Source organism: Dromiciops gliroides, chromosome 3 (assembly GCF_019393635.1).
Source record: "Dromiciops gliroides isolate mDroGli1 chromosome 3, mDroGli1.pri, whole genome shotgun sequence".
Taxonomy (NCBI): domain Eukaryota; kingdom Metazoa; phylum Chordata; class Mammalia; order Microbiotheria; family Microbiotheriidae; genus Dromiciops; species Dromiciops gliroides.
In genome coordinates, this window is record NC_057863.1 from 352,751,809 (window position 1) to 352,777,400 (window position 25,592).

At 42.3% G+C, this 25,592-nt stretch overlaps 1 protein-coding gene and 2 non-coding genes across 3 annotated transcripts; all 3 read left to right on the forward strand.

Moving 5' to 3' along the window:
- The first annotated feature begins 1,381 nt into the window (after positions 1-1,381).
- Positions 1,382-6,839, forward strand: HSPA8 (heat shock protein family A (Hsp70) member 8). The gene is made up of 9 exons (XM_043992043.1): positions 1,382-1,540; positions 2,560-2,769; positions 3,209-3,414; positions 3,900-4,052; positions 4,148-4,703; positions 4,905-5,107; positions 5,231-5,429; positions 5,847-6,079; positions 6,413-6,839. Exons 2-9 carry the CDS (start codon positions 2,565-2,567, stop codon positions 6,596-6,598), a joined length of 1,941 nt encoding a protein of 646 aa, XP_043847978.1. The 5' UTR covers positions 1,382-1,540; positions 2,560-2,564; the 3' UTR covers positions 6,599-6,839.
- On the forward strand, positions 3,624-3,714 carry LOC122752028. The gene has a single exon (XR_006355834.1). It is a non-coding gene; the product is annotated as a small nucleolar RNA SNORD14 (small nucleolar RNA).
- Positions 4,743-4,831, forward strand: LOC122752029. The gene has a single exon (XR_006355835.1). It is a non-coding gene; the product is annotated as a small nucleolar RNA SNORD14 (small nucleolar RNA).
- Positions 6,840-25,592: the final 18,753 nt, after the last annotated feature.

Below are 25,592 nucleotides of genomic sequence, written 5' to 3' on the forward strand. Positions count from 1 at the left end.
AGCTCCCTTGGCCCGGGGGTGGGGTGGGGGGAGGGTGTCAGAGAGCCGGCTTCATTGCCCTTTTCTCCAGCTGAAAAGAACCATAACGATACCGTCTTTTTATGTAGCCCAGTCGTCACGCTGCCCCCCACAGCGCGGTGGCATGGGAAATTAAGTGGAAATTGGGTCCCCTTAAGGGGTTCATCTCACGGTCACAAAACTAGGAGAAAAAAAAAACTAAGCTGGGGGAGGAAGGGTGGAGATTTTTGAGACCATTAAGTAGCAGAGCTGGGTCTGTTACCGAAAAGCCTGGCTCATTATCAAGGAAAATCCACGGCTACCTCCACAAGGAGAAAAACACGCAGGGATTATCAGAATGGGTGTCGGTGCAAAAGGGGTGGGCTCTAAAAGACCAGATCCGATGTGGGGACTAGATTCCTGAAGCGCTTACTGTGAGCCAGGAGGACCTTCTGCTCCCCTCCCCCCATCTCCTCCACAGCGCCCGGATGGGGGTGGGGAGGATGACCTCCAAGGTCCTTTCCAGCGGGGACATTCTGGGCGTGGAGGCCTGGGGACTTTGGGACCGGGTACGGGAGTAATCCTTGACCAGCAGCCAGGGTTTTCTGCCTAACAGAGCTCCCCCAGGACGTCGCAAGACCCCGCCACCCCCTACCCCTCTGCAGCCCAGGGAAAAGGGCGCCACGCGGGGCCCAGCGGGGGTCTGGGGCCCGGCCTTTATCTCAAAACGTGTAGGAGTGGGGGAGGGAAGGAAAGGCAAGCATTGCGCACCCTCCCATTTCCCCAGGCCGCTGCCCTGGCTACGCTCGGGCCCAAACCACGGGAAAAGACAACCCGGCACGCCCAGGGATCTGGGAAGGCGCAACCCTATTTCACAGTCAGGAAGAGGAGGCCGAGCTAAACCGCGACCATTTTGTTCCCTCTCCATTTCCGCCCTTGACGACAAGAGCTTCCCTTCCCCCACAGCCCAGTCTGGGTCCCGGCGTTGGCCCGTACTAGCACCCCAAGCTCCCCAGAATTCGCCCCCTTCTGGAGCGTGATTGGCTGTCTCCTCGGTTATCTCCCTAACTCTCTTTTTTTCCTCCCTTTATCTTCTCGAGCGCGCATGCTCGGGTTTCCAGGGACAAACGAGGTCCCATTTTCCCCTCCCTGCCCCCAGCGACTGAGAGCTCCCGCGCGCGGGTTCTCATTGGCTCCGCCTCTCCCTTCCCATTTTCTCCCCCCGCCCTTCCTTTCCCGGACGGCGGGGGCGAGAATGAAGGTTCGAGAAGGAGGAGGGGTTAGCGTCACGGCTACGAGAGGCGGGATGAGGAGGGAGAGGGCGAGGCCTGAGGAGGGGAACGGTTCCATCCATTGGCCCCGCTGTCGATGGCGGCATCACCTATTGGACGAGAGCGCCAAGACGGGCAGCCGAGATGGGCGGGTTTTTTCTGGAAGGTTCGGCGAAGGGGTATAAGAGGCTGGGGGGCAGGCGGAAGCCGGTCTACTCAGCGCAGCAGCAGCCCTTCTCCACAGCGGTCAGCTACGACCCCCGACTCCCCAGGTAAGGCCTAAGGGAACAATTCTAGGTTTGCTCTGAATCTCAATAGGGTTTATTTTCTTTGCATTTAATACGAAGATGGGCTTAATTGCTTAGAAGGTTTGCGGGGTTTCTGTTGCAGTGCATCTTTTAGCACAAGAACGCTGCTTTGGGGCGACATTATGCAGCGACGGGCTGGTACATTGGGGAATAAACCCGTATTTGCCCTACTTAATTATGACTTAAAATTTTTCTCGATTTTGCTGCAAAACAATCCGCAATGTCGAGCCGCGGGCGGGGTTGAGAGAGTACGGTGAATAGAAAGGAAAGGAAGAGTGGGGGGGGAGCATTTTCAGAGGATTGCAAGCGGGGGCGAGTTGGGGGGCGCGAGGGGACGCGCAAGGCCTTGTGGGGCTTACAGTTTTTGTTACTGAGCCTTTGCGGGTGTCACGAGGTCAAGGTGGGGACGTCCTGATGAGATTTTCCGCTTGGACCGCGTGGCTAGAGTTAAGGAGCTGAGGCGGGGTGCATGCCGGGTAATGTAGTTTTTGTGTACCACGTGGCTTCCTTTCCGCTGTGCCCGTTCTGCTTCCATCAGAAATTCTCGCTTGTTAAAAGGGAGTAGGCAACTTGGCTTAGATCCAACGGTTGGGAGTTCAGGAGAATCGACCAAAAATAACTGAGGCCATTTTGTTCCTTTTTAAGAAGGGGAAGGTAGGGAGGAGCCCCAGCCTAGGAGCTTCTTGGCCCAGGCCACGTGCACAGCCAAGAGCCTCCTAGCACTTAAGCTTCTGCAAGTGGGGCGGTGAGGCTTTGGCTGCTGGAGTGTAGCTTTTATTTTTACAAAATCTCATAGATTTGCTCCAGCTGAATATTGACATGTTTAGCAAGACTGTTTCATAGCTAATTAAAAGGGCATCTGTGATTTTTCTTGTACTTGTTAGTAAAAGTGTTTGCCGAGGGGGCTTCAGGTGGGAATGAGAAGCTTGATATAAGGAGATGGCTGATAAATTACTGGTGTTTCTAAACCCATTTCATTGCAGCAACCATGTCGAAGGGACCCGCAGTTGGCATTGATCTCGGCACCACTTACTCCTGTGTGGGAGTTTTCCAACATGGGAAAGTGGAGATCATTGCTAATGACCAAGGAAACAGGACCACCCCAAGCTACGTGGCCTTCACCGACACAGAACGTTTAATCGGTGATGCGGCAAAGAATCAAGTTGCTATGAATCCCACCAACACAGTTTTTGGTAAGAAATCAAACAGTAATTTATGATATTAAGTAGCAGTAGTCTCCAGTTATCAGGCTTCCCGAAGATTTCAGATTCTACAGCATATTTCAATTCTCTTGCAGTTCCTGGGCAAAGGCTCAAAAAAGCCCATTAAGGATTGATGGGTTTTTTAAAGAGCAAGCAAAGCTACTGTCCAATCTCAAAATAATTAGGCTTGTGTGTCCTATGATGTGAATAGTTCCTTATTGAAGTTAAGATTAGAATAAATGCTTTAAGTCTGGAGACTAGTATCTGGGGGGGTAAGCGGCAATTACTAAGAAATAAAATATGCTAGCAAACATGAATTTAAAAAATTACAGGTCACTGAAATTCAAATGAAGATAGGTTTTAAGTTTGGGGTGATGTTTAAAAAATACTGAAAATGTATAAAAACCAAAGGCCTCATCAATTTTTCCAGATGCCAAACGTCTGATTGGTCGAAGATTTGATGATGCAGTTGTACAGTCGGACATGAAGCATTGGCCTTTCACGGTGGTGAATGATGCAGGCAGGCCTAAGGTCCAAGTGGAGTACAAAGGGGAGACCAAAAGTTTCTATCCTGAAGAAGTATCTTCTATGGTCTTGACTAAGATGAAAGAAATTGCAGAAGCTTACCTTGGGAAGGTAAAGACTTAATTGGTTATTGGTTATATGAGTTGACAATCTAAGCAATTATGGCAATTACACATGGGGATAGTACATACAGGTCTTGTTAAGTTAATCAGAAATAGATGTGTTTCTTTCAGGTGTATTACAGGGGAAGGATTTCTGAGTCTTTTACACACATGCTATTAATACCTATTCAGTATTATCTTAAGTATTCTGAGGCTGGCTTGCTGTGATGATATTGGTACCAAAACCATTCGTAGTTTCCACCAGAAGTTTGCTAATGATGGCAAGAACCTTCCTTGGATGTCTGAGCGAGCTTGACTTAACTAATTGTATTTTTGTCTGGGTAGTATTTAAAATGATACAAATAGTTAGAATAAAATTGGAAAGCCACCCTCATTTATTGTAGATGAGGAATTATGTCCATGTTGACTCAGCAATGGATTAGTGAATATTCTCATGTATAAATACCCTACTAAACTATACCTTATTTGCCCTAGACTGTCACAAATGCTGTGGTCACAGTGCCAGCCTATTTCAACGATTCCCAACGTCAGGCCACCAAAGATGCTGGAACCATCGCTGGTCTAAATGTGCTCAGAATCATCAATGAGCCAACTGCTGCTGCTATTGCTTATGGCTTGGACAAAAAGGTAGGCCTAACTTAAGCTGCATGAATTTCTATTTCATGTCTCCCCAACTCCTTTTTCCTTCTACTCAACTAATAACTTTGTCATTGGATTAACAGGTTGGTGCCGAGAGAAATGTGTTGATCTTTGACCTTGGAGGTGGTACTTTTGATGTCTCCATTCTTACCATTGAAGACGGCATCTTTGAGGTCAAGTCCACAGCTGGGGACACCCACTTGGGTGGGGAGGACTTCGACAACCGCATGGTCAACCATTTCATTGCCGAGTTCAAGCGCAAGCACAAGAAGGACATCAGTGAGAACAAGAGGGCTGTGCGACGTCTGCGCACCGCTTGTGAACGTGCAAAGCGCACCCTCTCTTCCAGTACCCAGGCCAGTATTGAGATTGATTCCCTCTATGAAGGTATCGACTTCTATACCTCAATCACCCGAGCCCGTTTCGAAGAGCTGAACGCCGATCTCTTCCGAGGCACACTGGACCCTGTGGAAAAGGCCCTAAGAGATGCCAAACTAGATAAGTCACAGATCCATGACATCGTCCTGGTGGGTGGTTCCACTCGAATCCCCAAAATCCAGAAGCTTCTGCAAGACTTCTTCAATGGCAAGGAGCTGAACAAGAGTATCAACCCTGATGAGGCTGTTGCCTATGGTGCAGGTAACTTAATGCTAGGTTTCCTTTTAGAGCTAAGCATGTTCGCTGTGATGAATGTTCCAAAACCATTCGTAGTTTCCACCGGAAGCTTGCTGATGATGGCCAAGTACCTTCCTTGGATGTCTGAGCGAAACAGGTGTCATAGGATTGCTGTTAACATCTTGCTTTGAGCTTTTCTTTACCAACACTTTTTTCTCCCTGTAGCTGTCCAGGCTGCCATTTTGTCTGGAGATAAATCTGAGAATGTGCAGGACTTGCTGCTGTTGGATGTCACCCCTCTTTCCCTTGGAATTGAGACGGCTGGTGGAGTTATGACAGTTCTGATCAAACGTAATACTACCATCCCCACCAAGCAGACACAGACCTTTACTACCTATTCTGACAACCAGCCTGGTGTGCTTATTCAGGTATGTCATTGTTCCATGTCTTTGGCCACTTGGGCCAGACAATAAGCCCCTGGATTACACGGGGTGTGGTGGGTATTAGCAAGGCTAAGCTGATCACTACTAACTAGCATAATTTTCCTAAAGGTGTATGAAGGTGAGAGAGCAATGACCAAGGATAACAACCTGCTTGGCAAGTTTGAGCTCACAGGAATCCCCCCAGCACCCAGGGGTGTCCCTCAGATTGAAGTAACATTTGACATTGACGCAAATGGCATCCTCAATGTTTCTGCTGTGGATAAGAGCACAGGCAAGGAGAACAAGATCACCATCACCAATGACAAAGGTAAGATTGCATGTCCTTTCAGTTGGGGACAGGAGGAGAAAGTTGGCCAAACCATGTACTCAGTGACCCCATCTACAAGAGGGCATGTGCAGTTTGTAAGTAAATAAGAATGCCAATAGCACTACGGTGTACATATAATCAGAAAAGAGCAAAGAAGTGGCTGCTGGGATGAAAGTGATAGCAAACCATTCGTAGTTTCCACTAGAAGTTGAAAAACTAATGTTGGCACAAGTTCCTTCCTTGGCTGTCTGAGCGACCACTCCTTATCTCAAACTGATTTTAATATAATTTGGGGGGGGCAAGGAGGGTTAAGTGACTTGCCCAAGGTCACAGCTAGAGTACTGTCAAATATGGATAGCCCATTTTGAGATGGGGAGTGTGCTAAGATTTGTTTTTGTTTTTTTTTTTTTTTTTTAGGTCGTCTGAGCAAAGAAGACATTGAACGAATGGTCCAGGAGGCCGAGAAGTACAAGGCTGAGGATGAGAAGCAGAGAGATAAGGTTTCTTCCAAGAATTCTCTTGAATCTTATGCTTTCAACATGAAGGCTACTGTAGAAGATGAGAAACTGCAAGGCAAGATTGGCGATGAAGACAAACAGAAGATCCTTGACAAATGTAATGAAATAATCAACTGGCTGGATAAGAACCAGGTATGTCGAATGTTTTCAGAAATGAGCTGTTAGGTTGGATATAATCTGTCAAGTCATGTGCAGTTTAAAACTGCACTAAATACAGTGACTAAAATTAGTGCCATTATTAGAATTCTAAAAGAACCAAATGGCTGCTGTGATGACAGTTGACCCAAACCATTCGTAGTTTCCACCAGAAGTCACATGACTTGTGTTGGTAAGATCCTTCCTTGGATGTCTGAGCGACCATATTCTCCTAAAACTTTGGTAGATTACCATTCCCCATTCTTTAAAGCTTAGGTGATTTAGTGTTAAACATCAATCTGCTCTCTGAAAGTTGTTTTTCTTTTCCAGACTGCTGAGAAGGAAGAATTTGAGCATCAGCAGAAAGAATTGGAGAAAGTCTGTAACCCCATTATTACCAAGCTGTACCAGAGTGCAGGTGGCATGCCAGGAGGCATGCCTGGTGGATTTCCAGGGGGTGGAGCAGCCCCATCTGGAGGTGCCTCTTCTGGACCCACCATTGAAGAGGTTGACTAACTCACCAGAAGAAAGAGCATTCCACACAGCTTTCCAAAAATTGAAGGACTCAAATTTGTAGCCAAGGCAGTGGCAGTTTAAAAGTTAACATTTAAGCTACTGCAAAAATCTGGGCATTCTGAATACTTGAATGTGTGCAGAGGGAGAGAAGTGAACAACATTGCACTTTATCAGTACTGTAAACAAGTGGAAATGCAATTCTTGTGCTGGAGAATAAAATCTATTTAAAATTGGCACCATACAGATGACTCTAGTTTTCTTGACTGGGTGATTGTTTACCCAAGTGTGCATGCATCAATCTAGTGCAGTCAAGTCAGTAACAAACTAATGGGGGGTTCAGAGTGGGCAAATTAAAGGAAAGAAGTCTAAGGGCCCTACTAGATTGAAGCTAGGACACAGGCATTGAAGTCATTTTAGCATAGCCTTAATTCCAAGCCTTTGTGAACCCAAAAGGTACAAAGGTTGAGCAAGGTAATGCAAGCTGCCCCATTTTTTTTTTTCAGTTTTAAATCTGCCTTGCCTAAGGATAAATGAAATTGTTCCTTAATTATTAAATCTGCTTTAGTCTTCAAAATTTTGTTCTTTGGGTTAGTCATTTCATGGTTTCTGTGTTCAAACCATGAAATCTCAAAGCTCCATTAGTTAATCCGCAAAATCCACAATTGAGCCTTGGGGTGGGTGGAATGCTAGTTGTATTCCCAGCCCTGTATTTACTTTTGATATGTAATTTTTTTAAGTTTGTTTTGGTGGGGCAATTGGGGTTAAATTACTTGACCAGGGTGGTCAGGCTGAATTTGAACTCTGAATCCTTCTGAATCCAGGGCTAGTGTTTTATCCACCGTTCCACCTAGCTGCCCTACCCACCATTAAAATCCAGAAAAGGAAGCAGTTCCGTAGTGAGGTAATATGGGGACAGCTCTGGTTTATATTTAAGCTGTGTGGGCACAAAGCTTTGGCCCTTGAACTTGTCCATACCTGGCTATTTTTAGTACAAGGAAGAGCCTTTTAACCAGTTTCAAGTCAGCTATAGTGTATGCTGTGTCCCTATGTCATCTTACTTGAAATAAAATTTTAATCCTACCTTGCCTGTGATCTGATATCAAGTGGTTTTTAAGTATACCAGTCAGTTCTAATTCCCCAATTGCTGTTTCACTTGCCTAATGTAAAATGGGACCTAGAGAACAAATTTGTCATTTAACAGTCAAATTGTCTTTAAAAAGGGGCAGCTAGGTGGTACAGTGGATAGAGTACTGGCCCTGGATTCAGGAGGACCTGAGTTCAAATGTGGCCTCAGACACTTTACACACTTACTAGCTGTGTGACCCTGGGCAAGTCACTTAACCCCAATTGCCTCACCAAAAAAAAGTGCCCTGAAAAGTCATATGACTAGTTGGGTCTGAACCAAACTAGATCTAGATCAGAGCCTTCTGTATCATGGACCCCATTGGAAGGCTGGTAAAATCTGTTTATGTAACAGAAAGATTAGGAAAAGATTCAGTTAAAAGTTAGTGAAAATTGTCTTCCCATTTGAGTTATACAGACCCTCTCCTACAGATACCTTCTACAGATACGCCCTCCCTAACAGTTAATATTTTTACAATAGAACTGATTTTGTGACTTGGCATGACACCTAGTGGTCAGCTTGGAACACTCTAAATTGGTAACTGCTGTGATTCAGTTATGTTTATCCTTAATCCTTATCTCAATTGACTCAAGTTCCTAGGAGGCATTGGAGGTGATTGAAATTACCAGCAATTTCATCTAAGCTGTAATTGAATGTTACATTTTAATTTCTGGATCCTCATATTTTATCAAGTTCAGCAGCACAGCTAGTGGGTTGCAACACAACATAACCATTCCCATGATTTGTTTTCCCCACCCTGTTTAAATTGCATCCCAATTCTCCTGGGAATGCTATGAAATGAAGCAAGGGCAGCCAATCCTAAATCATTTAAAAACCCTTTTAATACCTAATCTGATGCTACAAATTATAAACATATTTGCTTATAATTTCAGAGGCACAGTAGAAAAAAGCATTGTATTTGGACACAGGAGAAAGGTTGGAATTATTGACTTTGTCATATATCATTGTGACCTGGGAAAAGTCTCTTCATTTATAGGCCTTAGTTTCCTTGCATTCAAAATGGGGATAGGCTAGATAATCCAAAATAGGTGCACTTTAAAAATCCAGTGATTCTAGGGGTGAAGAGAAAGGTTAAAACCAGAAGCAATCTGTGATAGTTCTGCTCTTCAAAAGCTTCCAATCTAAAACAACTTGATAATTACAAAGTCCTGCTTTGGAAAGTACAAAATTATATTGTAAAAACCAAATCAGCAAACGAGGCTGGGGAACCTGTCACTTGTGATCTTTTGTCACTTCATAGGACCTTTGGATTCATCTAAAACACAATTAGGGCCCAGTTGTAAAACTCCATTAAAAAAAAAATTTGTCCCCAATTACATGTAAAAACAATTGTATACTGGTTTAAAAAAAAAATTGTTCCAGATACTCTTCCTTCCTCTACCCCACTCCCTAAGACAAGCAATTTGATATATATGCAATCACGCAAAACATTTCTATATTAGTGATATTGTAAAAGAAGAGAGCAAAAACCCCTCAAACCCCTAACCAAACAAAAACCCATGAAAAAAATAAAGTGTCTAGTATGCTTTCATCTGCATTCAGACTCCATCAGTTCTTTCTCTGGAGGTGGATAGTATTTTTCTATCACGAGTCTTTTGGTATTGTCTTGGATCATTGTATTACTGAGTTAAGTAAGGGGAAGCAGTGGATCGAGCACTGGCCCTGAAGTTGGAAGGACCTAAGTTCAAATCTCAGCTCAGACACTAGCTGTGTGACCCTGGGCCATCTCCAGTCATCCTGGTATATATCTTGCCACTGGTTCCAGATAGCTCTGGAGGAGAGAATTTGCATAGCTTTCTCTCATTTAAATCCAATTCACAGCAAGTCATGACATCACCTTGATGTCATGGTCCTCTTTCGAGAACACAGGCTCATCATACGATATTGCTGTTACTATTGTACACTGTTCTCCTGGTTCTGTTCACTTCATTTTGTATCAGTTTATCTGTCTTTCCTGAAATCATCCTTGTCATTTTTTATAGCACAATAGTATTTCATTACAATTATATACCACAACTTGTTCAGCCATTCCCCAATTGATGGACATCCTCACATTTTCCAATTCTTTGCCACCACAGAAAGAACTGATGTGTGTGTGTGTGTGTGTGTGTATGTGTGTGTGTGTGTGTGTGTGTTTGAATAAATAGGGCCTTTTCCTTTAAAAAAAAAAATCTCTTTGGGATACAGACCTAGTAGTGGTGGTATTTTAGGGTCAAAGGGTATACACTTTTTTTTTTTTTAGTGAGGCAATTGGGGTTAAGTAACTTACCCAGGGTCACACAGCTAGTTAAGTGTTAAGTGTCTGAGGCCGGATTTGAACTCAAGTACTCCTGACTCCAGGGCCAGTGCTCTATCCACTGCACCATCTAGCTGCCCCTATGGCTTACTTTATTTTTTTTTATGAGATATTTTATTTTTTCCGTTACATGTAAAGATAGTTCTCAACTTTTGTTTATACATGCTTTACAATTTCAGATTTTTCTCCCTCCCTCCCCTCCCTCCCCCCCTCCCCTAGACAGCAGGTAATCTGATATAGGTTATATCTATATATCTCTATACATATACATATAGATATATATATACACACACATATATATACACATAATAACATTAATCCTATTTCTGCATTAATCCTGTTACAAGAGAAAGAGTCAGAGCAGTGATGCAAAACCTCAAAAATAGAAAAAAAAAAACAACAACAGCACCCAAAACAAAAGAAATAATATGGTTCAATCAGCATCTATACTCCACAGTTCTTTCTTTCTTTTTTTTTTCTTGGATTTGGAGATCCTCTTCTATCATGAGTTCCCTGGAACTCTTCTGTACCATTGCATTGGTGAGAAGAATATAGTCCATCACAGTAGGTCAACACTCAATGTTGATGATACTGTGTACAATGTTCTTCTGGTTCTGCTCATCTCACTCATCATCAGTTCATGTAAGACCCTCCAGGTTTCTCTGAACTCTTCCTGCTCATCATTTCTTACAGCACAATAGTATTCCATTGTATTCATATACCACAACTTGTCCAGCCATTCCCCAATTGATGGGCACCCCCTCAACTTCCAATTCCTTGCTACCACGTAAAGAGCAGCTATAAATATTTTTGTACATGTGGGTCCCTTTCCCCCTTCCATGATTTCTTTGGGCAAAAGACCTAAAAGTGGGATTGCTGGGTCAAAGGGTATGCACAGCTTTATCGCCCTTTGGGCATAATTCCAAATTGCTCTCCAGAATGGTTGGATCAGCTCACAGCTCCACCAACAATGCATTAGTGTTCCAATTTTCCCACAGCCTCTCCAACATTTATTATCTTCCTTTTTTGTCATTTTAGCCAATCTGATAGGTGTCAGGTGGTACCTCAGAGTTGTTTTAATTTGCATCTCTCTAATCATTAGAGATTTAGAGCATTTTTTCATATGGGAATAGATAGCTTTGGTTTCTTCATCAGAAAACTTATGGCTTACTTTATAATATGCCTAGAAGGTTGGCAGTATCGGTTTTATCCCAGCATGGAATTTTCCCACATCCCCTCCAACATTTATATCATTTTCCTTTTCTGTCATATTAGCCAATCTGACAGGCGTGGGGTGGTAGCTCAGGGTTGTTTTAATTTGCATTTCTCTAATCAATAGTGATTTAGAGCAGGGCAGCTAGGTAGCACAGTGGATAGAGCACCAGCCCTGGAGTCAGGAGTACCTGAATTCAAATCCGGCCTCAGACACTTAACACTTACTAGCTGTGTGACCCTGGGCAAGTCACTTAACCCCAATTGCCTCACTAAAAAAAAAAAACAAAAAAACCCTAAAATAGTGATTTAGAGCATTTTTAAAAATACCGCTATAGGTAAATCTCCATTTTCACTCAAAATTGTGACTTCTGCCTTTTAAAATGAAGTCTGCAAGTACCAGAAAGTACTTATTTGCTAACCAATCCATCAAGCATTTATTTAGAATTTTCTTTTTCCCAAATTACATGTAAAAACAAATTTTACCATCAATTTTGAAATTTGTGTTCCAAATTCTCTTCTTCCCTCCCTCCCCACCTCCCCTTAAGAACTCAAGCAATTCAATATAAGTTATACACGTGTAGTTCAATCAAACATTTAAGAGCTTACTATGTGATCTCAAGGAATTTAACAATCTGGGGGAGGGACAACAGTATGCAAACAGATATATACAGAGTGAGCTATGTGCAGGATAAATAGCAAACGATTTCAAGAGAAGGAAGGTTCTGGAACTAAGAGGGGTTGGGGAAGGCTTTTCCTGTAGAAAAACAGCCAGAAGACCAGTGTCAAACAACATTTTTGTATTTTCTCCTGGAGGCAAAAGGAAGCCACTGGAGTTTATTGAATGGGGAGGGGAAGGGGGGGAGGGTGTGTGTGTGTGTGTGTGTGTGTGTGTGTGTGTGTGTGTGTGTGTGTGTGTGTGTGTGTTGATGAAGGCCTGCACCAGGGACCAGGGTAGTGGCAGTGATAGAGGAGGGATAGTGAGGAATCCAGGATGACTCCTGGGAGGATAGTACTGCCCCCTATAGTAATAGGTAAGGTGGGGGGAAGTCTATCTTGGACATGTTTAGTAAGAAAACTGCCTGTTTATTAAAAAAAAAAAAGAAGAGGGAGGATTTAAAATACTAAGTTATATGTAGTAGATCTAGGTATATCTAAATGTAATAACAGAAAATATACATTATACATGTCATATGTGTGTATGTGTATATTATATCTATGTTTGATATGCATATAAAATTTAATTATATATCACAAATAAAATTTTTTTAAAGAGACGTCTACTGGACATGCAGTTCGAGATGTCTGAAAGACAGTTGGAGATGGAAGATTGGTAGGTCAGTAGAGAGATTGGGGAGGGAAAGGTAGATTTGAGAATCATCAGCATATGGGGCAGCTAGGTGGCACAGTGGATAAAGCACTGGCCCTGGATTCAGGAGGACCTGAGTTCAAATCCAGCTTCAGACACTTGACACTTAACTGTGTGACCCTGGGCAAGTCATTTAACCCTCATTGCCCCATAAAAAAAATGCAAAAAAGAATCATCAGCATAGAGATGCTAATGAAATCCACGGGAGCTAATGAAATCATCAAGTGAAGTAGTGTAGAGTGAAAAGGGAAGAGGACTTAGGACAGATCAGGAGGAGGATCCAGAAAAAGAAACAGAGGATTGGTCAGATAGGTAAGAGGAAAACTAGGAGAGAGTAGACTTGTTCTGAAATCCTAGAGAGAAAAGAGTATCAAGGAGGAGAGAGTGATCAACAGTGTCAAAGGCTGCAGAGAGGTCAAGAGGAAGGACGGAGAAAAAAAAACCCAACCAACAAAAATCCTAAAAATATTGGATTTGGCCAACTGAGATCATTAGCAACTTTGGTGAGGGTAATATCAGTGGAATGATAAAGTTGGAAGCCAGACAGTAAGAGGTTAAGAAGAGAGTGAGAGGAAAGAAAGTAGATTTTAGCTACAAAGGGCAGAAGAGATAGAAGATGATAGTTATCAGGGATACAAAGGCAAAAAAATAGTCCTAAATTTCAAGGAGCTTACTCATGAATGGAATTCCTCAGCCTAGAGGTCCTAAGGTCTTCCAGGGGGTGGTCAGACCTGAGCTCTAGGAAGATCAATTTGACAGCTGGGTATGGGATAGATTAGAATGAGGAGAGACTTGAGGTAAGCAGACTAACCTTTGCAAAAGTAATGGCAAGAGTAACATCAAGAAGTGGAGTGACCAGGGTGATAGCAGTGTCGGAGGAGAGAATATTATAAATGCAGAGTTGGTTTGGGAAAACAATAATAATAGCTAGAATTTATCTGACACTTTAAGGTTTATAAAATATTTTTACATTATGTTATTTGATCCTCCAACAATCCTGTGAAGTAGATGCTATGATTATGTTCACTTTACAGAACAGAGAGCTTAAGAGACTTGAGGGTCACATAGCTAGAAAATTTCAGAAGCAGGATTTGAACTCTGGGTCTTCCCAATTCCAAGTCTAGCATTTTATTCACTGTGCTACCTTATTACAAGTAACCCCCATTAGGACTGGTTAAAGATCATAACATTATGGTTACTTATTTGTATTAAAAATGGGTAATGGAGAAGGAGGGAGCTGCTGTGCTGATACAGGAGTTGAGCCCAACCCCACAGTCACCCTGACACAGATCCAGTCCCAGGAAGGCCTCACCAGAGAAGGAGACCCCCAGAGCCTCTGAATCAGCTGAAGTGCCAGTGTTGTCTTAAACTAAGCTCACAGTCTGGTGAGAGGGCTGAGCCCTGGGCAGGGGGGAGACTACAGGGGTCTATACTGGTGCTGAGGCAGAACTTGGGTTTTTTACCCCTGCTGGGAACCAGGAGGCAGGCTTGAGTAGCAGTGGCCCAGGTGGGGGAGGGGCACAGGCTCATCAGAACTAACAACCACAACACACAAAGATGGTTGATTAGCAAGTTGGTCTGGGGTCATCTAGGACCAGGGAACAGGCCAGGTGAGTGAAGAACCTGATCCTCCTTAATTCATACCACCTGGGACTTCTTAAGCTTGGGATACTGCAGCCTGGAAACTGCCCCACTTTAAGGAGCTAAAAGGCAAGTAAAAGAAAGGCAAGATGAGCAGAGAAAGGTGAGGACCATAGAAAGTTTCTTCAGTAACAAGGAAGACCAAGGGGCACCCTCAGAGGAAGATGTCAACATCAGGGCCCCTATATCTAAAGCTTCCAAGAAAAAATATGAATTGGTCTCAGACCATAGAGGTGCTCAAAAAGGACTTTGAAGATAAAGTTAGAGAGGTAGAGGAAAAAATGGAAAGAGAAATGAGGGGGATGCAGGAAAGACATGAGAAAAAAGTCAACAGCTTGAAAAGCCAAATGGAAAAGCTCTCTGATGAAAATAATTGCCTAAGAATTAGGATTGAACAAATGGAAGTCAGTGACTTTATGAGAAACCAAGACACAATAAAGCAAATCCAAATGAATAAAAACATAGAGGGCAATGTGAAATATCTTCTGGGAAAAACTGCTGACCTGGAAAATAGGTCCAGGAGAGAGATAATTTGAAAATTATTGGTCTACCTGAAAACCATGATCAAGGAAAGAGCTTAGACATCATCTTCCAAGATATTCTTAGGGAAAATTGCCCTGAAATTCTAGAAGAAGAAGCTAAAATAGAAATTGAAAGAATTCACTGATCACCTCCAGAAAGAGATCCCCAAAGGAAAACTCCTAGGAATATGATAGCCAAATTCCAGAGCTCTCAGGTCAAGAAGAAAATATTGCAAGCTGCCAAAAAGAAAGAATTCAAGTACTGTGGAGCCCCAGTCAGGATAGCACAGGATCTAGCAGCTTCTACATTAAAGGACCAGAGGGCATGGAATACGAGATTCCAGAGGGCAAAGGAAATGAGATTATAACCAAGAGACACCTACCCAGCAAAACTCAGCATAATCTTTCAGTGGAAAAAATGGGACTTTAATGAAAAAGAGGACTTTCAGGTATTTGTGATGAAAAGACCTGAACTGAATGGCAAATTTGACTTTCAAATACAAGACCCTAGAGAACTATAAAAAATTGGAGTTGGGGGACATACCTGAGGTCGTACAGTGGGTGACTGTCTTGTGTCTGAGGCTGGGTTTTGGCTGGAATCCCTCTGGGTCCAGGGGTGGCTTCCCCATGATGACATCCTTAGGATTAAATTGAGGGGTGAGGGGAATGCACTGGAGGAGGGGGAAGGGCAGAGGAGAAATCCTACATGAAAGAAACAGGAAAAGGCTTATGGAGTAGGGGAAGAGATGGAAGAGGAGCAGGGCAGTAAATAAATTTTACACTCATCAGAAAAGGCTCAAAGACCTTAAACTCATCAGAGTTGGCTCAAGGAGGGACTAACACACACACACCCAACTAGGTGGAGTAATCTATTTAATCTGGGCAGTAAATGAGCCTAACACTCATCAGAATTGGCTCAAAGACCTCAATCTCATTAGAATTGGCTCAAGGAGGGAATAATGTACACACCCAATTGGGTGGAGTAATCTCTCTAACCCTGCAGGAAAATAGGAGGGGAAGGGGATAAAGAGAGAGGGGCAAAAGAAGGAAGGGCAGAGTGGGGGAGGGGACAGACAGAAGCAAATCCCTTTTGAAGAGTGATAGGATGAAAGAAGATGGATAATAGAATAAATATCATGGGGAAGGGACTAGGATGGAAGGGAAACAGTTAACAATAGTAATCATGAAAAAGAGAAAAGAGGGAAAAATTGTACAAAAAATATTTATAGCAACTCTTTGTGGAGGCTAAGAATTGAGAATCAAGGGAATGTCCATCAATTGAGGAATGATGGAAGAAGCTGTGCTATATGATTGGGGTGGAATGGTCTTGTGTTATAGGAAATGACAAACAAGATGATCCCAGAAAAACCTGGAAAGACTAATGAACATCAATGTATAGTGAAGTGAGCAGAGTTGGGAGGACATTGTGCATAGTGACAGCAGTATTGTTCAATGAGCAATTATGAATGACTTAACTACTGTCAGCAATGCAATGATCCAAGACAATCCCAAGGAACTAATGAGGAAGCTTACTATGCACCCCCATAGAAAGAACTGATAAAAAGAACACTTGTGGATTGTACATATATAACATGCTTGTGATCTTGTGGAGAGGGGAGGAAAGGGAGAGAGGGAGGGAGAAAAATTTGGAACTCTAAATCTTATGAAAATGAATGTTGAAAACTACCCTTACATGTAACTGGAAAAATTAAAATAAATGTTTGTTGCTAAAAAACAAAAATGGGTAATGGTGGGGCAGCTAGGTGGTTCAGTGGATAAAGCACTGGCCCTGGATTCAGGAGGACCTGAGTTCAAATCCGGCCTCAGACACTTGATACTTACTAGCTGTGTGACCTGGGCAAGTCACTTAACGATCATTGTCCCGCAAAAAAAAAAAAAGGTAAATATGAAAGAATCAATCCATTTCTTTCCATACTAATGAATTCAGGGGAAATCTAGTACTTTTTATTATTCTATGAATTAGGTTTAGAAGGAACAGTAGTGATCATTCACTTAAACTCCCTGGTTGGAATGAGAAAATTGAAGCTCATGGCAGGTGACAGGCAGTAACCAGTAGCAAGACAAGGCTTTAAAACTCAGCTTTTTAATTTTTTCATTCCAAATCTAATGTTCTTTCCATAGCATCACATTGTCCCTTTATGTCACATATATAACTTCACTTTCTTCTTTTTTTTATTTTACATATAAGGTATTTTACTTTTTCCATTACATGTAAAGATAGTTCTCAACTTTTGTTTATACAAGCTTTCCAATTTCAGATTTTTCTCCCTCTGTCCCCTCCCTCCCCTCTCCCCTAGATAGCAGGTAATCTGATATAGGTTATATCTATATATCTATATACCTACATATCTATATAGATATAGATATCTATACACACACACACATATATATATATACACATAATAACATTAATCCTATTTCTGCATTAGTCCTGTTATAAGAGAAAAAATCAGAGCAATGATGAAAAACCTCAAAATAGAAAAAAAACCAACAGCACCAAAAACAAAAGAAATAGTATGGTTCATTCAGCATCTATACTCCACAGTTCTTTTTTTTTTTTCTTGGATTTGGAGATCCTCTTCTATCATGAGTTCCCTGGAACTCTTCTGTACCATTGCATTGGTGAGAAGAATATAGTCCATCACAGTAGATCAACACTCAATGTCGATGATAGTGTGTACAATTATAACTTCACTTTCATCAAAAGTTGTACCTGATGAGGACTCTTGGGAGCAAATACAGTGGGCAGTGGAAAGAGCCCTTAAATGGGGGTTAAGAAAGCCTTCATTCAGGTCTTCACTAGGCCATTCACTCAGTTTCTCTATGAAGCAATTCTTCTCATCTTGCAGGGCTTGAGTTCCTCATCCATAAAATCAAGTGTTGTTAGATTAGATTAATGTTGTTTCCAGTTTGGTAATAGGGATTATTCCATTTTTTTTCTCCCCAGTGCCAGGGAAGTTGGCCCTTTTGAATGCTTGGTGATATTCTATGAGTTTTGGCCTATTAATGGAAAAAAAGTTCCTGACCCATGTGAGAATATTATTACCAGGGGCCCCCTGCTAAGAGAGCACGGGTTGACCTTTCTAAGGTCGATCCAGTATCTGGAGGTTACCTCACAATTCATGGACTGCCTTCAAGTCATGTCAATCAATGGACTTGAATGCTACCAGCCAATTAGCTTGGAGCTGTGTGTGGGGGCCACCCCTCTTCCTGGCCCGCAGAAGGAGACTGGGGTTCTTTCTCTTGGTTGCTTGGGTCGGCTAGGTGGAGGCAGCTTTCTCTCTCTCTCTCTCTCTCTCTCTCTCTCTCTCTCTCTCTCTCTCTCTCTCTCTCTCTCTATATATATATATATATATATATATATATATATATATATATATCTCCTGTGCAGATCTTAGCTAGGCTTCCCTATTCTTTCAGAGATCTGTGTTCTCTCTCTGCTAACCTCTAATATACTTTAATAAATGCTCAGTGCCTAAACTGTTGCTGAAGCTCCTTTTTGTTTTGTTTCTGGTTTTGTTTGTTTGTTTGTTTCTGAAGCTTCTAATTTATAAGTAAATCCTAGCTAGCGTCCCCCACACAGGGGACAGGTAAGGTGACCACACATATTTAGTTTTACCTTGTCATACCCAGAAAAATTGGTCTAGTCTAGGTCATGCAGCAAGCAACTGGTGAAGCTGAGACTTGGTATTCTCCCTTCCCTTTCCCTCCCCTTCTATAAAAACCCCAGTGTTCTTTCTATTATATTAAACTTCTCAATGGTCAAGGTTCATATGTTGATCCAAGAAAAGTAAGTGTGTGTGTGTGTGTGTGTGTGTGTGTGTGTCGGGGGGCGGGGGGGGGGGAGGGTTGGAGAGGTGAAGTTGTTTGGTGATGAAGGCTTGGTAGCTAGAAGCATGGAGGAGACAATTCTGATGGGCTTTAATTAAATTACAGTGGAGTAATTTTTTTTTTTTTTAGGATAAAAAATAGTGATTTACTTTCTCCTGCAAGGGGTAGGGATAGGGAGAGGCTAGATAATTCTATTCACGTTTCTTTGGGTTAGTACAGGTATCCTTTGTCCACCAGATGGCAGTATCTGTTTGCAAAAGGAACTCTAGCGGGGCATGCTACAAGGCTCCCCCCCTTTAAGAGCTGCAGATTGCCATCTATTCTTTTTTAAATTATAAATTTGATGACCACCAACACAAGCAATTAATCAATCGTGCACAAGCGGTTAACAAAGTAAAACTAAATAAGTAAACACTGTATTTGTTCTGAATGCTTTTCCAAGCCTTTCTGAAAGTCAGCTACCTCTGACTGTCCTCTCGATTATTTTATATAGTTGTAGTGATAGTCATCTTCACAAAGGCAGCGTAGCATTGTGGATAGAGAAGTAGCCTCAGAGTCTAGGGACCATAGGTTCAAATCCCACTTCTGACACCTACTGAATGTATATGATTTTGCTAAGTCATCTAAAGTCTCACTCCCCCAGGCAACGCCCCCTCCCCCCTCCCCCAGTTACAGAGACATCTGAATGGGAAATTTTTTTTTTTGTGAGACAATTGGGATTAAGTGACTTGTCCAGGGTCACACAGCTAGTAAGTGTTAAGTGTCTGAGACTGGATTTGAACTCAGGTCCTCATGACTCCAGGGCCAGTGCTCTATCCATTGGGCCACCTAGCTGCCCCTGAATGGGAAATTCTTTACCCAGAGTTCTACCCACTGATGAAATCAGTGTCTATCTAGTGAAAAGAAAAAATAAAATTATTCATATGTGTTGTATACAACAGTTCTACTGATTTTGCTTCACAGAAAATTCTCATTTCAATGAGGTTCTAATCTGGAGTGTAATACATGCTGGTCAAGGAACTCAATCTGAATATACCCAAGGCAGAGCATGTGACATTTTAATAATGAATGGGTAAGAAATAAGTATGTCAGGGCAGCTAGGTGGTGCAGTGGATAGAGCACTGGCCCTGGAGTCAGGAGTACCTGAGTTCAAATCCGGCCTTAGACACTTAACACTTACTAGCTGTGTGACCCTGGGCAAGTCACTTAACCCCAATTGCCTCACGAAAGAAAGAAAGATGTCCAGCTGCTTCCAAAACACAGAATTGAAAATAATCATGGTGCTGGTGGTGAATAATATGATAATAATAATAAATAATATAATAACAACAACAATAAATAAATAAAGTGCTTTAAGTTCTGAATAGAATGGGGGGGCGGGACAATGAGGGTTAAGTGACTTGCCTAGGGTCACACAGCTAGTTAAGTGTCAAGTGTCTGAGGCCAGATTTGAACTCAGGTATGTCCTCCTGAATTCTGGGCCAGTGCTTTATCTGTCTGCATAGAACTTTACAAATATTATCTCATTTTGTCCTCATAACAACCCTGGGTGGTAGGAGTAGAAGAAACCTTCAAGCTCATTAGTTCTACTCCCTCATTTTATTTATTTTGTTTGTTTTTTGAGGGGTTTTTGTTTGTTTTTTTAGTGAGGCAATTGGGGTTAAGTGACTTGCCCAGGGTCACACAGCTAGTAAGTGTTAAGTGTCTAAGGCCGGATTTGAACTCAGGTACTCCTGACTCCAGGGCTGGTGCTCTATCCACTGTGCCACCTGGCTGCCCCACTACTCCCTCATTTTAGACATGATGAAATAGTCTCATGGAGGTTAAATGACTCGACCAAGCCCACACATTTGAAAGGGAAATCATCAGGTATGGGATATGTCTGTCAGTTCAGAAAAGGGTTCCTGAAGTCAGTTCTTGATGGGGCTGCTTTTGTCCTGGCCTTGTTCAATCGTTTCAGTTTTGTCTGACTCTCCTTGACCCCATTTGGGGTTTTCTTTTTTTTGGGGGGGTTGGGTTTTTTTGATGAGGCAATTGGGGTTAAGTGACTTGCCCAGGGTCACACAGCTAGTAAGTGTCAAGGGTCTGAGGCTGGATTTGAACTCAGGTACTCCTGAATCCAGGTCTGGTGCTCTATCCACTGTGCCACCTAGCTGCCCCCATTTGGGGTTTTCTTGGCAAAGATACTGGAATAGTTTGCCATTTCCTTCTCCAGCTCATCTTACAGATGAGGAAACTGAGGCAGATATTATTAAGTAGCTTGCCCAGGGTTACCCAGCTAGTAAGTGTTTGCAGCCATATTTGACTCATGAAGATGAGTCTTCCTGATTCCAAGCCCAATGCTCTATCCCTAGGCACATGATAACATTGGTTTCAGAGCTACTATGGACATAGCATTGGAGCTGGAAGGAACCACAAAGGTCATCTATTCCAGTCCCTTCATTTTACAAATAAGGAAAATGGTACCTAGAGTACTAAGGTGGTTTGCCCAAGGCCATACAGTTAAGTAGACCAACTGGGATTCAAAATCAGGTCCTCTGATTTTAAACCCAGCACTATTTCTACTGTATCACACTGCTTATTGAAGATACAGTACCCAGATGAGGGCAATGTGGAGAACAAGAAAAGCTAAGCCATAAAACTTGGAAATTGGATCGAATCAGGTGCATCCTTAAGAGCCTGGGTCACTGGGTGGTATTAAAGAATTCAGTCCTTTAAAGAAATCAAAGCTATCTATAGTCATATAAAAAAATGCTTTAAGTCACTATTGATGAGAGAAATGCAAATTTAAACAACTCATACCTATCAGATTGGCTAATATGACAGAAAAGGGAAAAGATAAATGTGGGACAGGATGTGGGAAAACTCCACTGTAGGTGGAGTTGTGAACTGATCCAACCATTCTGGAGAGCAATTTGGAACTATGCCCAAAGGACCATAAAACTGTGCATACCCTTTGATCTAATGATAACACTGCTAGGACTACATCCCAAAAACATAAAAAAGGGGAAAGTACTTATTTGTACAAAATATTTATAGCTGTTTTTGTGGTGGCAAAGAATTGGAAATTGTGGGGGTGCCCATCAATTGGGTAATGGCTAAACAAACTGTGGTATATGCTTATAATGGAATTTTTGTTTTCTCTATGGAACTTTTTTTTTTGAGGGGCAATGAGGGTTAAGTGACTTGCCCAAGGTCACACTGCTAGTAAGTGTCAAGTGTCTGAAGCTGGATTTGAACGCAGGTCCTCCTGAATCCAAGGCCAGTGCTTTATCCACTGTGCCACCTAGCTGCCCCCATAATGGAATTTTATTGCGCTATAAAAAATGGCAAGCAGGATGATTTCAGAAAAACCTGGAAAGACTTACATGAATTGATGCATAGGAGTGAACAGAACCAAGAGAATGTTGTACACAGTAACTGAGTGGGTGTTGCCTCAGGCAAACTGAGATCTGTGAAAGGCCTTGGTTTAAAAGATCAAGGTCTCCCATTGCATCTGAGCCATTTCCAGTTGTGCTGATAAATATCTTGCCACTGGACCCAGATGGCTCTGGGAGAGAGAGTTTTGTGATTTTTGCACAGCCCTGCCTCACTTCAATTCACTGTAAGTCATGATATCACCTCCCCCATGTCATGGTCCTCTTTGAGAACAAAGGACAAACAACAACAACAGCAATATTGTTTGATGAAGAACTGCGAGTGACAGCTGTTCTCAGCAATACAATGATCCAAGAAAATCCCAAAGGACTAATGATGAAGCATACTATTCATCTCCAGAGAAAGAACTGATATTGTTTGAATACAGGCTATTTTTCACTTTTTCTTTTCCTTTTGAGTCTTCCTGTACAAAATGACTAATATGGAAATATTTTACATGATTACATTTGTATAACCTATATCTGATTGCTTACCTTTCAGGGAGTGAGGAGGGGAGAGAAGGAGGAGGGGGATAGAATTTGGAACTCAAAACTTTTTTTAAAATGTTAAAATACTGGGGCAGCTAGGTGGCGCAGTGGATAGAGCACCGGCCCTGGAGTCAGGAGTACCTGGGTTCAGGTCCGGCCTCAGACACTTAACACTTACTAGCTATGTGACCCTGGGCAAGTCACTTAACCCCAATTGCCTCACTAAAAAAAAACAAAAACAAAAACAAAAAAATGTTAAAATACTGGGGGGCAGCTAGGTGGCATAGTGGAGAAAGCACCAGCCCTAGATTCAGAAAGACCTGAGTTCAAATTTGACCTCAAACACTTGATACTAGCTGTGTGATCCTAGGCAAGTCACTTAACCCTCATTGCCCCTCAAAAAAAAAATTTTTTTTTTAAGTGGGGCAATTGAGGTTAAGTAACTTGCCCAGGGTCACACAGCTAGTAAGTGTTAAGTGTCTGAGGTCAGATTTGAACTCAGGTACTCCTGACTCTAGGGCCAGTGCTCTATCCACTGCGCCACCTAGCTGCCCCTAAAAAAATTTTTTTTAAAAAGGAAATCAAAGGTTAGCAAAAAAAAAGATATATTTTTTTCTGATGCAAGTTCCCCAGACTCCAAGATCCCCAGAATCTGTTCATAGATGCCAGTAATTGGTTGGTTTAAGATTGGAAAAGGAGCAAAACAAGGCTGTATATTGTTACCTTATTTATTTAACTTATATACATAATATATAAGTGAAATGCCAGGCTGGATGAATCAAAAGGGAGAATTAAGGTTGCTGGGAGAAATATCAACAATCTCATACATGCAGGAAATGCTACTCTGATGGCAGAAATTGAAGAATTAAGAAGCCTTCTGATGAGGGTGAAAGAAGAGAGTGTAAAAGCTAACTTGACGCTTAACGTTAAAAATCCCTAAGATCTTGGCATCTGGTCCAATTGGTGGGGGTTCAGTCCTTTTTCAGTCATGTCCAACTCTGTGATCCCCATACTGGAATGACTATGGAATCTTACTCTACTGTAAGAAATGATAAGCTTGATGATTTTAGAAAAACGTGGAAGGACTTACACCAAATAATGAAGAATAAAATCAGTAAAACCAAAAGAATGTTGTATACAGTAGCAGCAATAGTGTTTAAAGAACAACTCTGAGAGACCAAAATTATAAATAGCCAAATTAACTGCAAAGCTTCTATGAAGGAAGATGTTGTATGCATCCAGAGAACTCATTCTCTCTCTCTCTCTCTTTCTCTCTCTCTCTCACTCTCTGGCTCTCTGCTCTCGCTCTTGCTCTCCCTCCCTCCTTCACTCCTCCCTCCTCCCTCCTCTCTCTCTCACACACACATGTATATTTGTGTCTAATGCAGCCATCTGGGGTGGAAGGGAGGGAGTAAAAAAAGTTACACCATAACTTTGTTGTATATTTAAAGGAATAGTAAGTTATACATAATAGATCTGCAGTTTTAGTGGCAATTCTTTTCTTTTCTTTTTTTTTGGGGGGGGGCCAGTCAATGGGGGTTAAGTGACTTGCCCAGGGTCACACAGCTAGTAAGTGTCAGGTCTCTGAGGCTGGATTTGAACTCAGGTCCTCCTGAATCCAGGGCCAGTGCTTTATCCACTGAGCCATCTAGCTGCCCCCCAGTGGCAATCCTTTTTCTTCTATTCTACTTTATTATGAAACTATGTTTAATTTCTTAAATTAAAAATTTTAAAAACATACTGGAGTGACTTGCCATTTCTCATTTAGCTTATTTTACAGATGAGGAAACAGGAAAACAGGGTTAAGTGACTTGTCCAGGGTCACACAGCTAGTCAATGTCTGAGATCAGATTTGAACTCAGGAAGATGAGTGTTAACGGCTAAAATTCTAGCTAGTCTGTCTAAAATATTTAATGAGTGGTCGCCAATAAATTATAAGCTTTAGCAAGAGTTAGACTTTTAAGCATTTATTAAGGAGAATAAGAATTTGGTAAAGAGAGAGAAAGGCCTAGATTCCTATCTATTAAAGGGAGAGCACATTTCTAGCTCCCTTCTCCGCCAGCGTCCTCCGGAAAGAGCCCCAGACTGAGCGCCGGTCTCTTCCTTCCTCCTCCCACTAGTCCGCGTCACATCCTGATACCAAAGAAAAGACTCCTGGTCTTGCCCTCAAAGACCTTCACTTCATGGGCAGAACTCTTCTACAGTTAGTATCCAGCAGGTGGCGTTATTCCAATCGTTACATGAGCCTTACTAACTCCAAGTCAGGTCCTCTCTCTACTGTACCACCTAGCTAACCACTGGTCCCATCATTTCCTGGCAAGTGGGAGCAGTGTCAGATTTTATATTCTTGAGCTTACTGCATATGGGGAAATTAAAAGACAACTTGCCCCTTGGAAGGAAAGCTACGGCAAATCTGGACAGCATACTAAAAAGCAGAGACATCACCTTGCTGACAAAGGCCCATAAAGTGAAAGCTATGGTTATTCTGGACTTCTATGAATCTGGAGGAGAGACTTTGCAAAGCTCTGCCTCACTTAAATGTAATTCACTGGAAAGTCAAGACCACCCTCATGATGTCATTGTTCTTCAAGAATGAAGGGCAAAAAACAATGACTGTGAGAGCGGGTCTATGAGGAAAAGCTGAGTGCTACAGAATGGATCCTTTCAAATTGTGCTGGAGAAGACTTTTGAGAGTCTCATGCAGATAAAAACCGGTGAATACTTAAAGATCATTCAGACTATTCACTAGAAGGTCAAATACTGAAGGTGGGGCTTAACTACTTTTGCTACATAATGAGAAGACAAGACTTATGGGGAAAGAGTGAAAGCAAAAGGAATAGGGGATGACAGAAGCTGAGATGGAAAGATAGTGTCATGGAAGCAACAACACAAGCTCGGACAGACTTCAGGAGACAGTGGAGGAGAGAAGGGTCTGGTGTGCTATGGTCCATGGGGTCACAGAGTTGGATACAACCTGAACAACAACAAAGCTTAAGAGCTCCTGCCCTTGAAAATCAGAGACTCCTAAGGTCCATGGCATAAATCATATGCCTG

Excerpts from the sequence above, each read along its gene's own strand:
- HSPA8 (XM_043992043.1), top strand. The coding sequence starts at position 2,565 with ATGTCGAAGGGACCCGCAGTTGGCATTGATCTCGGCACCACTTACTCC. Across the intron at positions 3,415-3,899 it reads CAGAAGCTTACCTTGGGAAG|ACTGTCACAAATGCTGTGGT; the intron begins GTAAAGACTTAA and ends TATTTGCCCTAG. Across the intron at positions 5,108-5,230 it reads AGCCTGGTGTGCTTATTCAG|GTGTATGAAGGTGAGAGAGC; the intron begins GTATGTCATTGT and ends ATTTTCCTAAAG.